General features: G+C 41.5%; 2 protein-coding genes across 2 annotated transcripts in view; both read right to left on the reverse strand.

Moving 5' to 3' along the window:
* Positions 1-16144, reverse strand: part of olf413 (DBH like monooxygenase olf413) — a 214656-nt gene that overhangs the window by 79495 nt on the left and 119017 nt on the right. The window lies entirely within an intron of this gene.
* LOC146722485 (uncharacterized) lies at positions 2427-4286 on the reverse strand. The gene is given in 2 exon segments (XM_085484763.1): positions 2427-2542; positions 2544-4286. Coding segments are annotated over 2 exon segments (1785 nt in total). The 5' UTR covers positions 4281-4286; the 3' UTR covers positions 2427-2494.

Here is a 16144-nt window from a genome sequence, read left to right on the forward strand (position 1 = left end):
TTAAGTAACCTGATATAGAAGATTTATTATTCTTCTTTGAAATCTCGTGCTTGCGGAGAGAATCTTAAAATAAGTACAAGATCAATAAAGTGTGCATTGATTCCTGCTCTTTTTATTATTATAATAGGTATATCGCGCGCTCACAATATCGACATCCAATGCGATCGCGGAATGATATTTTTATCTTATAATTAAGCGGGCTGGCGAACTGATGAGTCGACGTCACGAATTTCCAGAGGCGAACCGAGCATTTTTCTCTCTATCGCCTTCACGATAGTACTTGGCGGTACGCGGTGGCGAGCAATTATTGAAAAACGATTTGCCGGACCGCGGAATATTTCGCAATTCCGGTATCGACGATATATGTATATACATATATACGAGCTTCGAGCTTTTCGTACCTGACGAAATCGACCGCCGCGAGATCGCACTGTCCATGACGATCGTAAAACGAGAGACCGCGCTGGAATTGACATCTTTTTTTTCTCATTGCTAATATATTTCGGACTGCTGGCGTTTTGTGTGCGCGTTAGCGTATTTAAAAAAAAAAAAAAAAAAAAAAATGATGAAACTATTCGACTGACTCTCGTTACCAAGCATAAAAACGAATGACGGTAGTTTACTCGTTTTCCGAAGCTGATCATCCTTAATTAATTGTCCAGGGCGAAATATTTTATTGACATTTTATTTTTTTATAATTTGCCATTCATATTGCACACACAATCTTGTATTAAATATAACGTGGATTGAAGAAAATAATTTTAATTGTAATAATATTAATAGCAAAACTTGTAACAAAATTATTTTGCTATTGTAGGCGTCTGATGGGCGTGAGAGAGAGAAATAGAATGTTTCTCTCACCGTTTCGATTAGGATATCGTGTTTCAATGGATAGGCCAAAGGTTTAATTTATTCCAACGCAAAATGATAGTATGTATATGTATGTATAATGTGCAATTGTGAATATTACACGTCTTCACGTCGACAGTTCTTCAGAGCCGTATCTTGCCGTTTTCGCCGTCGTTCGATGTTTCGAAGAAGAGAGATATGATCTGTTCTGTTCGGTTCTCTATTATCTGTCGATTCCCAAAAAGTCGGCATATTTATACCCGGTGTTAAAACCTTCCCTACCCGAAACATCGGACCAATCAGAATTACCTTCGTTCATCGCGCAGAGATGTGTTTTCGGTTTTCTCGACAAACAAAGGATCGCTCAGAACGCTTTCAATAATAAATATTACAAATAAATAAGTACCCGGCACGAGGTCGACAAACAAAACACGTAAATCAGCTAATCTCATCGTCGGTTAACGTCTTTATAAAAAAATGCCTACAGCTCGGCCATCCTGACTTTTTGACCGTCCCAGTCAACGTTATTACCAAAATTACAATACGCAATAAATAAAATTCCTTTACCAAATAATATATAATCATGCTCGAATATACGGGTGCATTTGATCCGTCGCAAATTATATCACATCTCGTTTTTTTTCTTGTGCGCTTCGTCAATATTTGTCTGAGGTTTATCTCGCGTCGAGGTCGCGCTACGGATAATCGCTCACCTTAATTGGATCGCGTAATAGATCGCTCGCATCACCTCGCTGCTCAATTTTTTCACATTCGGAATTATCATTTTATTATATTTTCCACCTGTCCGTTTGCCCTCGGCGTGCCCACAGCAATTGATACGTGCTCTATAGCACCGGATCCCAAATATCTCTCAAATATGTCAGATTTGACACAAGTTCCTCTGTTCGAAATTGAACGTCTCGATTTACCATACGCGCAGAAATATTTAAAGAGATACTCTACCGATTCCTCCGATGCTGTTGACTTACGCGGGTAGAGCCGGATAAATTTAGCGAACACGTCGATGACGACAAACAGGTGACGCCCAAACTTGAAAACAGAGTTTTTTCGAATAAAATCGTACAATGATTTTGCCACTTTAATAATCGTTTATGTCCCGTGTTCTTATGCACCGGTGCAGGCGAGGATCTGTGTGTGTCAGTGGGTAAATAATCAAAATCGGTTTAATATGAGAACTGTTATAATTGCTGCGTTTGAGTTCGCTACAGAATATTCGCGGTATACATCCGCACGCGACAGCAGTCGGAAACCGAATCTCCTGATCGCGCGTTACATTTCCTCTTGTCGCCTATCTTCTTGACATTCGAGAATCTTCTCACCTAATCTTTTTCACTCGTGTTATTATTCTTTTTTCTGTCTCGATGCTAGTTGTCAAACGTCTCGTCTGTTATGTTTTCTCTTTACTGGTTTATTTTGTCTCGTTTTTGTTTTCGTCCTTTTGTATGTCTCTACTTATACCCGGGGAATATGTGACGATATTATCGCCACACCACCAATAAAAATCTCGGCATAGATCGATGAAAATGACTCGCGAGTCCGACGAACCTATGTACGTCCCTGATGTTACATGGCACCGGATCATTCAACGCAGACTCTATACTCTCATCGCTCGGTCGTTCGTGTTTTAATGCGATAACCCTCTCGAGATCCGGCACGCACTTCTCCGCTCGAAAACTACTCAAACCATGAGATTCGTAGACCTCGCAGATCTTTTCGGTGGTATCTTCATCAACCGCCGGATTAATTTTCACTTTTTCGCTCGAACATACCACATTGTCGTCGCATTCAATATGCATCATTTGACTAACGCGCGCTTCTTCCGCGTTTGTAATTTCAAAATCTCGCCCTAATGTTACACGCAGCGACGGACAATTCAGGAAATCCCGACCGAGTAATACGCTATACGCCATCGTACTATGGGGCACCGTGTAAAATTTCATTTCCAAACGCACGCCTCTCACCTCTAAGTCAGCGTGAGCGATGCCGTCGATATTTAACCGCGAGCCGTTGATTCCGCAAAATTGATCGATGCTCTCGTTCTCGAGCAGACGTGAATCGCCCTGAATTATCTCGCTTTTAACTAAACTGATCGGAGAACCCGAATCTATGATTGCGTCCACCACGTAATTGTCAAAACCTTTATTCTCGTTTTCAGTTATAATTTTTACAGTGATTGTATATGGCTTTAATAATGCAACCGGTTGCACGACGTTCATCGACGTAGTTTGCGCAACGCTGTTCGGCGTTTCCGACGCCGCGGACCGATTTCGCTTTGGACATTCTCTGGCGAAATGATTCGGAGATTCACACACATAACACACCCGCTTCGCTTGCGGTCGCACACACTGAGCCGCGGTATGTCCCGTTTCGCGACACTTATAGCACCCCGTCGAGTCTCCCCGCGTCGCCGTCTCTGCTCTTCCTCCGCTGGTCGTCCTCGCTCCGTCTCTCCCTGGCCGGACGTCTGGTCTCTTTGGATTCCCTCGAACCACCTTCTCGAACGCCTTCAATAGCTCTCTTCCAGATTGGAAGTTCATCAGGCGCGCCTGACTCTGCAGCCGAGGATCCGTCACTCCTTCGATGATGTAATCGAGGAGTTCGTCTTCCGCGATTGGTACGCGATTTGCGAGAATCACCTTTTCGTGGTAATAATCGCAAAACTGCTCGTCTCCTTTCCACACACGAACCTCGAATTCTCTCCTCAGTGTCAGCTTTCCTGGCCGCAGGTCGAACATCGACTCCATCTCTCGCAGAAGGTCCTCCAGGTCCAGCGTCACATACTCGGCCTTTGAGTAAAACCAGGTCAACGCACGGCCTTTCAACCGAGAGCTAATCAACACTCTCGTCGAATTCTCGTCCAGCTGATACGTGCGTCTCAGCAGCTCCAACTGCTGCCTCCATCTCCAAAAGGTGCTGTCCGTCGCGTCAAACTCAGGCAGCAGCTCCTTAATTCCTCTCACACCGCCGAACGCAGAAATAACGCTGCCGTTCGTCATCGTCGGTGTCGAGGCTGCACTCCTCATCATTTCTATTTCTCTTTGGAGCAACTGTCGCTCTTTCTCCAAAATTTCTCGCTCTCGACGCAGTAATAAGAGTTCTGCCTGCGTCGCGTCGTCATGCTCTCTCCGTTCCGGCGTCGTCATCCTCACTCGGTCTCCTCGTCTCGGCGTATCGTCCACGGTCTCCATCTCCATGGCGTCACCCTGTTCACTGGGTGAACGCACACCTCCTGAAGCCGGGATGCCATCCGAATATCTCTCCTGCCTCCGTTGCTCGCTTAATCTCGCCCATACGCCTGAATCGTTGGCATTCAGGCGCTGGATGAGCTCGGCTTTCGACCCTCCCAAGGTCAGTCCCCTCTCGCGAAGAGCCTCCTTCATCTCAGCGATGGTGAAATCACTCGGCTGCATCGACTCCGCCACCGTCCCTCAGATCTGCTCGATCGGTTCCTCGGGCACTCCGCGATGTCCCGACACTCGCGCAACCCAAAGATCACTATGCGTTGATCGTCTCCACCCGCGCGTCCCACACTCGACGCGTATCGCGAACTCCCGAATCGCCTCTCCCAGGCCGAATTCGCGAAACCGGGTGCAACGCCGCGATCCCACTTCTGATTTACTGTAGGCGTCTGATGGGCGTGAGAGAGAGAAATAGAATGTTTCTCTTACCGTTTCGATTAGGATATCGTGTTTCAATGGATAGGCCAAAGGTTTAATTTATTCCAACGCAAAATGATAGTATGTATATGTATGTATAATGTGCAATTGTGAATATTACACGTCTTCACGTCGACAGTTCTTCAGAGCCGTATCTTGCCGTTTTCGCCGTCGTTCGATGTTTCGAAGAAGAGAGATATGATCTGTTCTGTTCGGTTCTCTATTATCTGTCGATTCCCAAAAAGTCGGCATATTTATACCCGGTGTTAAAACCTTCCCTACCCGAAACATCGGACCAATCAGAATTACCTTCGTTCATCGCGCAGAGATGTGTTTTCGGTTTTCTCGACAAACAAAGGATCGCTCAGAACGCTTTCAATAATAAATATTACAAATAAATAAGTACCCGGCACGAGGTCGACAAACAAAACACGTAAATCAGCTAATCTCATCGTCGGTTAACGTCTTTATAAAAAAATGCCTACACTATAAAATACTTTTTAATTATTATCATCAATAATTTATTTCAACTTTCACTATACAATCACATTTTGTATAAATAATAAATTTTAATCTGACAGTAGTGCACAGGCGAATAAGTATTATATTATTTCACAATCGTGAAATTGTACTCTGTTAAGCTCTTTATCGTCGAGTGCGTAATTAAAAACCAAAAATTAAGAATTATATATAGAGAGCGAAATAAATCGGAAAAGAGTTAAAAAAATTATGATAATAGATACTTATAAAAAAATAACATTCTTTCGGATCTTCGAACTGGTAAAACGAGTCCTGCGCGTTTGAGGGTCTCTCTCATGCGAGCCGATAAAATTAGCGGCAACTGGCCCCGACGTTGCTTCTCTCGAAGCATCGTAAAGTTGCCCCCTGTCCACGAGAATCGCGCTCTCATGCTACGCATGCGGTTTGTCGTCCGATACGATATATCTGTCACCGTTAAAGCGCAGCGAGCGATCGGGATCGACGGGATACCTGGGGTTCGATCCGCAGAGAGAACCGAAAACATGTTGCGACTCTGTCTGTCAGACGCAACGAGCGCACGAGCGTGTCGTAAAATGATTTCCACGAAATTAAATGAGAATATTGCAGTTTTTCGCGGCGCGATATTTACGACCGACGATTTTTACACGGCAAATGTCGATCCGATATTTAAATTTAAATTTTGCGACATTTCGAATACGGGACACGATGAGAGGATTGAGATATATTGCGACAAATGTGAAATTAATTGTGTTTTTTATACCATTGCAATTATGTGTAAATATTTCGTGTACATATATACTTATTTTTTTATAGTATTTAAGAATTCTTCTCATTTTTGTATGTGTTTCATTAGTTATTAGAAATATGAAATTATCAAGAGTTATAATTATGCTTCTTTCTCAAGTCAGTTCTCGTCTGAGCTGAAGATACAACTTGAAAAAATTGAAAACACAGTAATAAAATCACGCGACAATTCTGCCACGGCAATTAAAGGCAACAATCAAGTTAGCAAATTAATTTCATCTTGAAAGTAGTCGTCCAAGAAATTGTTTCGTCCGATTCCGAGATAAGATAATTTCAATACAAAGACGCGTGATAAATCGAGCTCCGTTCCGTTAATTCCTCGTCGAATGTCTGAAAGGGTTTCTTGATAACTTATTTACCCGAGCTGCCTAGCGGTTGGACAGATGACGTTCATTTAGCCTTCCCATCCTCATCTCACTCACTCACTCACTCACTCACTCACTCTCTCTCTCTCTCTCCCTATCACCTTCTTCTCCATCAGCCGCGTCTCTTTTTCCATCTGTCTCAGGGGAAATGCCGTTCTTCCAGTCAGCTCGACGTCGCTCCCACCAATTTCTGCCGCGCTCGAAAACCGTAGGATCGCGCGGAAGTGAATTCCCCCACGACGGAATCTTGTCTAAATGTATTAAGGCGAATTTGCACGGTTCACTTTAGATGTAAACCAAACGAACGAGTGGTCCAAAGTGAGGGAAAGATAAAATGTGAATGTAAGTGAGATAAATGTATCGGCAATGTCTCTATAAAACTTATTGAGATATAAAAAGTGTAAGAGTTTTCCTTTCATTTTAAATGAGCAATAAAATAAACCCGGAACCTCGATTTTTTTCAAGAAATATATAAGAATATGCTAAACAGCTTGGCTTCGTCATGATGACGTTTGTCAATTATGATGGATGTTACTTCACTTGATCGATAAAAAAAAATTTTTTTTGCTCATCGCGGAAAATTCTCTTGGGAATTTTCTATTTAATCGAAGAAGCTTGTCTGTAGAAAATTAGACGGAGTACATTTTAGCAAGCTTAGTCGAAGCTCGTTCCCGAGACTGTATTGAAAGCACGATGTTACCTACATGTTAGCTGCCATTATTCCTCCGTTCGTATTAAACCGAAGAAGCGACGTATTATCCGCTCGAATGCAATTTTCCTCTATAGGAAAATGTACACGCGAGCGCGTAATTCACAGTCGTACGTCAAACGCGATTCGCGTCGAGCCGTCGTCCATTGTTCGTCGTTTAAGGAGATAACGTTAGCGTCGAAGATCAATGGATTGCGGCTGGATGCCTGCGGTGTTGAAGTTTCGCGCCAGACATTCCCCCGTTAGACAACCGGCAATCAGCTGTTCGTATAATTATTTCGGAGCGGATGTTCACGTTCGAAGTTTCGCGCGTCATAAGACTTCGCCGAAAAAATGATTTTCCTAAAATGCATACTTTATATAAGTTCTCTTAATAAATATTCTTTCTGGAATATCCTCGTAAATTAAGAATATATTCTTTTGGCAACTTTAGTTTCGCAATAAATAATATATAATAAATTAATAACAAACTTCAATTATTTAAATTATTTAAATTTATAACAAATTTATAAGTCTATCAATTAATATTAAAGTGCAGTTAACTATGTCAATGCATAAAAAATATCCCATTAAGTATATTCTTGTGCATGTTACGAATATCTAATTAAAGAATATATCTCTATTTAGAAACTCTTCCTCTAATAAATTAAGATCCTTCTGGCGCTTATTTAGAAAAAGATATAAGAAGTGGTAAGTATTTAAGATAAAAATACAATTTTTTCGATGTTGTAATCTCGATTCGGACTCTTAATTGTCATCAGTTTTAATCGAATCATTAATTAATTTTATCGAACCCTTTAATCGCTCTACGAAAAAACGTATACCTCTATTGACTGCATTCTCGCACGTTTTAACGGCGTTTGCTCGATAAGAAAGAGAACCAGTTCATATTAGAAACAGTTCCAGAAACTCTCTCGTATTCTCGGCTTCCATCCGGAGAGACGAATCGGATCTCGAAACGCGGAATTCGTCGAGGGTCTCTTCTCAGAAAGCGACATCCCGCTTTTCGCACACGCGATTGTCGTCTTCTCAGAGCGTCTTGTCATTTCCACTCTTCTTTGCGCTTTATCTCGAGCCGGGTACTGTTACCGCGTATGTCAGACCGCGGCCAATGGGAGAAAGCTACGTCGACGTTGGAGTACCAGAAGTGTCAGCGACACCGGGGAGAAAAAACACTGCGTCTTTACCGACTCAGAGAAATACTAGGCGTCGCGAAACGACGAGGGAGAAGAATTCGGGGATGGAGAATGAGAGAAAGAGAGAGAAAGTGACAAAGTACCGCCGGTATCACGCTACGTTTCCTTCTAGGCTGCGTATAGCTGCGACGCCGCTCTTTTCGGCGGGCTTCTTGCCGAATGGCACAGCTGTGGAACACGCAGAGGGGAATAATCTCGAGAACCGTCGAGAACGACAAGCAGTAATTCATTCCGTAGTCTGCGTCGTCAACCGCGATTATTATTATTACTCGCTGGATGATTATAATCGCGCGAGAAACGAAGCAATCTTCGAAATAAATTGATTAACGTCTTCGAAACGTGTCGGGAACGATAAGAAAAATATAGGCTTTTAATAGAAAATTGAAATTGTATTAATAAATTGGGGAAAGCAAAAGGATGAGACGAGAAATCATTGATTAGGTCGGGAACGATAAAAAAAATATATACTTTTAATAGAAAATTGAAATTGTATTAATAAATTGGGGAAAGCAAAAAGATGAGACGAGAAAACATTGATTAGGTCGCGCGCTCGGAAATTGGACGAGATAGACGGTACTTTTGTATCATTGTAATCGCATCTCCCTTCCCCGAATCGTGTGATAAATCGCACGAACGATTAATTCGTGCCTTAAGAATTCGGGGTGTTCCCCGCGGTCTAATTTCATGCGTTAATTGAACGCGGGGGACCGGACGCTGAATTACGAGCGGAGAGAGTTCCACGGAGTTAGAAATGAAAGCGCCGTTAAAGCGAGCCATTAAACGGACGTGGCCGTTACGCCAATTAGCCGTAATACGGGTTAAGTAGCCGAATAGCCGGAATTTATCCCGGGGCGACGAAAACCGCCGGTCTGCGGCTTCCTACTGGCTGATAATCTTAACAAGACGAGCGAACGCGAGCGGACAAGCGCGGATATGTTTGGTGTCAGGCGCGTTTTGTGTCTCGCACACGAAAAAGCTGCTAGAATGGCGCGAACGACACGGCTCGACAATTTGTCGAATTCACGGATAATTCGTTCGCGCCGCGGTTCAGAAATTCCAAGATTCTTAAGATGCTATCGCGCTCGGAATTCCCCACCGGAATCCCTTTCGTCGGGCTGACCAAGAGATAGGTGGGTCAGACTTGGAACGATTCATTCGTATATAGGACTCCAAAGTGTAACTCGATAATGACGACGTAACAAATGATGAAGTTAGATCAATCAAAATTAATATTGGACGCTAGTGGTGAAAATAAACTTGGCAAAATTGATTTCGACGTAACTAGCAATTTTATTCCAATACTTTCACGACGTTTCAACCATTTGGTTGTGGTCCTTATCAAGTGAGAATTTTAATTATTAATTTTGAATAAGATCGGTTTTATATTGCGTTAATCTCATTTTAATTGATGGAATTCTCACTTGATAAGGACCACAACCAAATGGTCGAAACGTCGTGAAAGTATTGAATAAAATTGCTAGTTACGTCGAAATCAATTTTGCCCAGTTTAAAAAGTTAGCTTATCTACGTGAAAAATAAAGAATGTAAATTAGTAATCGGTTTTTTTTTTATTTTTCACACGCTGTCACTAAGTTGAATATCGTTGAAAATAGTATATTTAAGCGTACTTTAAATAATTTTGAAATTCTTAAAATCCATCTATGAACGTGCTAGAAACAAACCAACCAGTCTGAACGATTTTATTTACGTGAGAAATAAAAAATGTAAATTAGTAGGATTTTTTCTCACGCATGCTATCATTAAGCGAACCATCGAAAATAGTAAGTTTAAGCGCACTTAGGCAGAGAAAATTAAGAAATCAGAAAGAAATATTTTTATCGGCTTTCAATATTAAGAATATAAATATGATGTTTTTTAAATCGGCCTAATTAATTTTTCGTGCTTTGGCTCTGTTGGCCAATTTAAAAAACATCATAAAATGAAGAAAATTTGAAATTCTGAAAATCCATCCATGAACGTGCTAGAAGCAAACCAGCCAGTCTGAACGATGATTTCACGTTACAGATAATGCGGCGCCACTGCGCGACTTATTTACCGTGTTTAAAGTGAGCAGCCGTCCCATTATGCGACGTATGCGCGCGGTCCCTCACGCATACAGCTTATGCAGCAGTAGAGATTGCAAGTCGCGCGGATAACAGCATGGTGAACAATAAGGCGTAAAAAGGTGCGTAAGCGGTCCCAGGGATCATCGCCATACGAAGGCAGAGCGAAGGTAAAGAGTCAAGCGAAGCAAGTAGGATGGAGGGAGAAAAAAGAGAGAGAGAGAGAGGGAACGAACTCGAAGCGAACGGCTGAGCTATCATTGCATCTCCTCATTACCATAACTAGTTCCTCCTCTTCGTCCCCGACGTGCCCTCCACCTCCGCTTCTTCCCCCACTGTCTCCCTTCTTCTGATCTCGGTCTCCATGCATCATTCCTGATACACATTTACGCACACGGTTCTCTCCAAGTGCTTTGGGGGAGAAAGAGAGCTAGACGGAATAGAAAAAGAGGGATAAGGAGAGAAAGAAAGAGAGGGATATCCGAGGGATTGAGAAAGTTCTTCGGAAGGCCAACTGCGGCAGCAACGGTCCAGAGATATGGACGTTCGCCTTATAAGATGAGACAGAATTTGAACGAGCGAGCGGGACCAGGCTAGGTAGAGGATGGTTTATGCGCATCGTGCTTTCGCCGCAAATCGTTATTGCGAGACGTCGCCGTTGCTCGACTTGTCTCTAAACACAGATAACGCGCCGCAATCAGCGTGTAAGATGATAGAAACTTATTACGAGAAATTATGGAAACCGTTGTACAGTGTAAACTTAGTTTTTTTTTTGTTTGTAAAATCTACATGCGAACAATATCGAGAAATAAATACTTAAATTTGCACGTGTATGAAACTCTCGAACTGCGACACACGTATACGTATGTACCTATACATGTGTACGCACAGCTGTTAATTTTTATTTAAATCGGGATGAAGATTGTGTACATTTATAGAGTATACAAACTCGCGCGCACTACGTGTATTTATTTGTTCGTTGCGATAAATCGCCAAATTCGCAAATCGTGATATACGTGTTTCCAGCGAAAACCGCAGTGAATATATAAATTTACCGAGGCGGGGTCTTATCTATATGAATGAGAATTCATCGTCGTCCGCCATGCTTCTCTCCTGCCGTTTCTTCTCTCGGACTTTCAGCCTCGTTTCATAAATGTTTGTTCCAAATTATGCGACGAACAAAGATAAATGGTGACCCTCTTATATCATGATTTGCAATTTTATTACTATGTCACATATCGTTGTTACGTTTTCGATTTTGACACACAAGGAGACATGGAAAACATAATTTACGTTCCCTTAAAAAAAAAAAAAAAAAGAGGCAACATTTTTTTCGTGCGGAATAAAATATTTTTGGAACGCGGCTTATTTCGTGCACGACACAAATTATAAAAAATACGGAGAACAGTTGTTTCAAATTTAACTTTGAGATTGAATGTGCCTTAAAGTGACAGTCTTATTCTATTTCAGTCTCCTATTATTCGTATTGTGACGGAATTGGTCCGTGAAGCGAATATTTTGACAGACGAGAACGAGCTGAGAAAACTGACCGGGCGAAAAGATTCACGCGAGATTGCCGGCGTTTGTTGGCTGCAACCGCAACAACGGCAGCTACAGCTGTACTTCGAGATATGGACGTACCTTATAAGATGAGACAGAGCCCGGAGGGCGGCAGAAAAGAGAAGAGTTGGGACGATGAGAGTCGCGATGCAGACAGCGTGCACATTCCGCCTAACTCTTGTGCACATCTACCGCGAATTTCATTCTTCGCGAACAATACGTTGAATTAAGAACTTTAATCTCTTCTATATAAATATCACTCTTTTTGCCAAACTACATTAAACTTTGCACCGGTTTTATATTTTGCATAGTTTTCTTTTGTCATTTATTTTATTCCAGCTTATATCGTACATAATCTTTTTGTTTCACAAGCATCGACTGTTTCATTTATATTTACAATTCTCTCTCGCTTCTTTCTCGCCAAATTCTAATATTCTTAATACGCTTAATTGACATTTTTATTTTCCCTAATATCGTTACTAATTTTATTGTACTATCTGTTATTTTGTTCCACTTTCTATTATTTTATCAGAATACATCTTTTGTTACTTTATTACATTTTAATATATATGTATATGTATATATGATCTTTAAATTTAAATGTAATATTTTCGCATTTCAATTCGAAGCTCAATAAATTATCCATCAGTTCTAAAATCTTTATCTCTAATTGTTGTATAAATATGACGGTACGCTTCATTTTCATAACTCAGAAAATAAAGTGTTTACGCTTTCGAATCAATTATCCACTTTTTCGTTCCACTTATATTTATCCAAAAATATCTATATAGTTGTTAGAGTTATATTCTAGTAATCATTGTGAGCATATCCGTTTAGGTGTATCCCCAACAGTTACAAGGATCATGATTGGGATAATTGGTAGATAGAAGAAAAGGTAGAGAGAGGAGAAACATGATATAATCATTATTTATGTTAGCGATCCATTAAATAACACATTTATATACTTTTACGAACATCCTATTCGTATTATATTATACCATTATATAAACTTATAAACATTTCCTTCAGAAAAGATAATAGTGCAAAAATTTGAAAACTAATTCAAAATTAAAATAAAATTAATCTAAAATATTATTAAATAATGTGCATTGTTAATAAACAAATGAACCTAACGATGACATCAATTCAATCAGCTGTATGCAATTCAATCAGGTATAACGCTATCGCGCGAGTCAGATCGACGGGACGGCGTGAGTCTCGCAAAATGAGGAATCTCATCGGATCGCCGGAGGCGTAAAAACGTGTCACGCACGCTTCACGCATGAGGGAAGGCAAGAAGAAGGTAGCAGCCGGTTTCTGAAATCTCGTCGCGGCGATCTCGTTTCGTTCGCCAAGCGTTAACCTCGACGACGTTAACGTTACAGCCGCGCGTTGTAACGTCCGAGAGAAAAATAAGAAAGAAACGGGGGAAGAAAAAAATTAACTAAAAGAATACACCGCGAGAGAAATATAATGAGCCGTACGTGACTTTAATAAGGGAACGAGACGACTCGACCGGTTCCACCTAGTCTCCGGAACGCAACTGAGAAATATTATTTAATCTCGTCGCGAATTTAACGAGCATCGCTCATTAAGGTATTAATTAATGGAATTTGCCGCGCGCGCGCGAACGAAGGCTTCCGGGCGGAAGTTCGTTCGAGATGAAAATAATGGGATCGTTGAAACTTCAAACGGCAATGTATCTACACGGTGTAACCGTGCTCCCACATGCGAACTTAGCTGTGCGCGAAGTATCTATTCGACTTACACGAAGTTGCAACTTGCACCAAGATTATAATATACGTGCATTAAACCTCGGCAGTATCCATATATTACACTCTAATTCCCTTCAATCGTTCTACATCGCAGATTATTAGATCAAATCTATGATGCGGTTGCAAGACAATTAAATACAAAATCAGGCGTGAAAAAGACCTAATAAGAAGCCAGGTTGTTTTGAAATTCCTCTTTAATTATTTTGATTACTTCGATCCTTCGATTCTTCGGAGCATCCCTCGTTCAAATTAAAGGGAAATTTTGTTACGCTCAATATCATCTGATACTTCGTCTTCATACCTGATTTTTTATTTATATATCTCAGAGTCTTTTCAATTTATCAATCAAAATTAATATTGAACGCTAGTGATGAAAATAAACTTGGCAAAATTGATTTCGACGTAACTAGCAATTTTATTCAATACTTTCACGACGTTTCGACCATTTGGTTATGATCCTTATCAAGTGAGCATACAAGAACATATTCAAATGTTAAGTTATGACCACAAACATACCCATCAATTAAAATGAGATTAACGTGGTTTTATGTTGCGTCATAATTTAACATTTGAATATGTTCTTGTATGTTTCAACATTGTTAAAAACTATTGTGTAATAGAATTCTCACTCGATAAGGACCACAACCAAATGGTCGAAACGTCGCGAAAGTATTGAATAAAATTGCTAGTTACGTTGAAATGAATTTCGCCAAGTTTCTTTTCAATTTATATTACTTTAGAGGAATTAAATGTAACCGTACGAAAATTTTCCTACTCTTATTTAACGCTAATTAACATCAAACTAGACCTGGAAAACATTTTTTTGTCCCGAGATCACACGAGTTTCGATTATTACCGGCAACAATCGATCGATCATCGACTCCTCCGAGTTCTTAAAGACGAATCAATTGTTCGCTACCGATTGAAGACCCCCTTCTTGGGAAGAAAGTGGGAGAGAAAGGTTGCATCGTCTTTGAAGAACGACCAACCATTTTTGTCTGGTCTCGAGAGCGTGCAAGGCTCTCGGGAATTTCGATACAACGGCAGAGTCGCGTTGGATATGGGACGGCTTGAAGCCGAAGAACAGAGGAAACTCGAAGGGAGGGTGCGAGGGCGGAGAAACTGGCGGGAAAGGGTTGCACGAAGCCGTACTAGAAGAGGTAAAACTACACGACTGCACCAAGGCTGAGTCAGCTCCGAAGTCGACTTTACACTGGCGCTTGTTACAACCGGAGATACGGAGGACGAGCAAGGATAAGAGGGAGAGAGACCGGGTTCTCCGCAATCCTTCTCTATCTGTTTCCTCTGCAACGACATTTTCCTCCTCCTCCTTTCCCGAAACATCCCTCTTTCGCTGGCGGTGCCTGTAAAGCCAGTTTCGCCCCGAGGATTCGCGTCCTAAGCCGGGACTCGTTAAGAGCTAGCAGATTTGATCCTTTGTATCGTCCCTGCAGCAACGTGCTCTAAGGCCATCAGGTTCCCGCTTCTTCCTGGACTCTCGCTCGGTCTTACGGATAACGCGGGAAATAACGGAAACAATTATTAAGGCTTTCCCGCGCCATCGTTATCCGGGCGCGAGAGAAGCGTCGCGATGAAGAAAAAGAAAGAGAGAGAGAGAAGAGGAAAAACAAATGTGTGTCCTCTCATCGCGCTGGATTAAGTCCAGAGACGGTTATGGATCGCGCGAGGGAGAAGGACGATGCCATAAAAAAGCGGATTAATCGCGGCGAACGCGCTTCTCAACCCCGACGTTTCTTGCGTGAACTCTCCTTGCCACCATGTAATAGCACGGCGCTACGATAGCTGCGATTAATTTCTTTTTGTCGTGTGCAGCAGCATCGTGGCCTTCGAAGTGTCTGGAGGAGCCTCGTCACGAACATGAACGAGGTACCACGAGCGCCAACAAGATTTTCCTCAAGGGCCCGGGTAAAACATCCTTCCCGTTCCATTCTTTTTTCGTAGAGAACCGTACAACCACAATTAATTTCCCATCCGTCGTGTTTTGATAAAACCTCTGACACTAACAGATATTAAATATATATATATACAATAATATTGCGTAATAGCTTTGCGGTTAAACGGAAAAACGAAATTGTTTGTTCTTTAAACTAAAAGAGAAAATTGTGTGTACGTGTAAAAAGAATCTCTAATTTGATTTAAATTACAGTTATGTAATATATATAACACAATAATAATTCTCAAAGCGTGTGATTATAATTAATCAACGCGCGCATATTTTTTGTAGTTTTATTTTTGCACATTCCCATTTATACCTACTAATAAATGTAATTACAAACCGCAATTCCCCTTCACTTTTATCAAGCTAATTAAATAATAAAGTCTCTTTAACCGTGTTTTCAGCTCCCTCTGAAAATAAAAAACCATCAATCGAGATATATCGATAAATACATAGAACATCGTGAGAGAGTCTCCTCTCATCACCCTCGTCAAATTGCTTGGAGACGCTTTCGCCGGATTCGGCCGCCTCGTAAACGAGTCTATCAATGACGATCCAAATAACTCGGCGCGATAATAGAGGGAGGAGGATCGGCCGCGGCACGATAAACGTCAGTCCCGGGCCACTTGAGCGATGTCGACACTCGCGTGGCTTCCCACACGCTAGCGTGAAAGCGACGGACAGCCCG

This window comes from Nylanderia fulva, unplaced genomic scaffold (assembly GCF_048542155.1).
Source record: "Nylanderia fulva isolate GAGA-0341 unplaced genomic scaffold, ASM4854215v1 Scaffold31, whole genome shotgun sequence".
In the NCBI taxonomy this organism is placed as follows: Eukaryota; Metazoa; Arthropoda; class Insecta; order Hymenoptera; family Formicidae; genus Nylanderia; species Nylanderia fulva.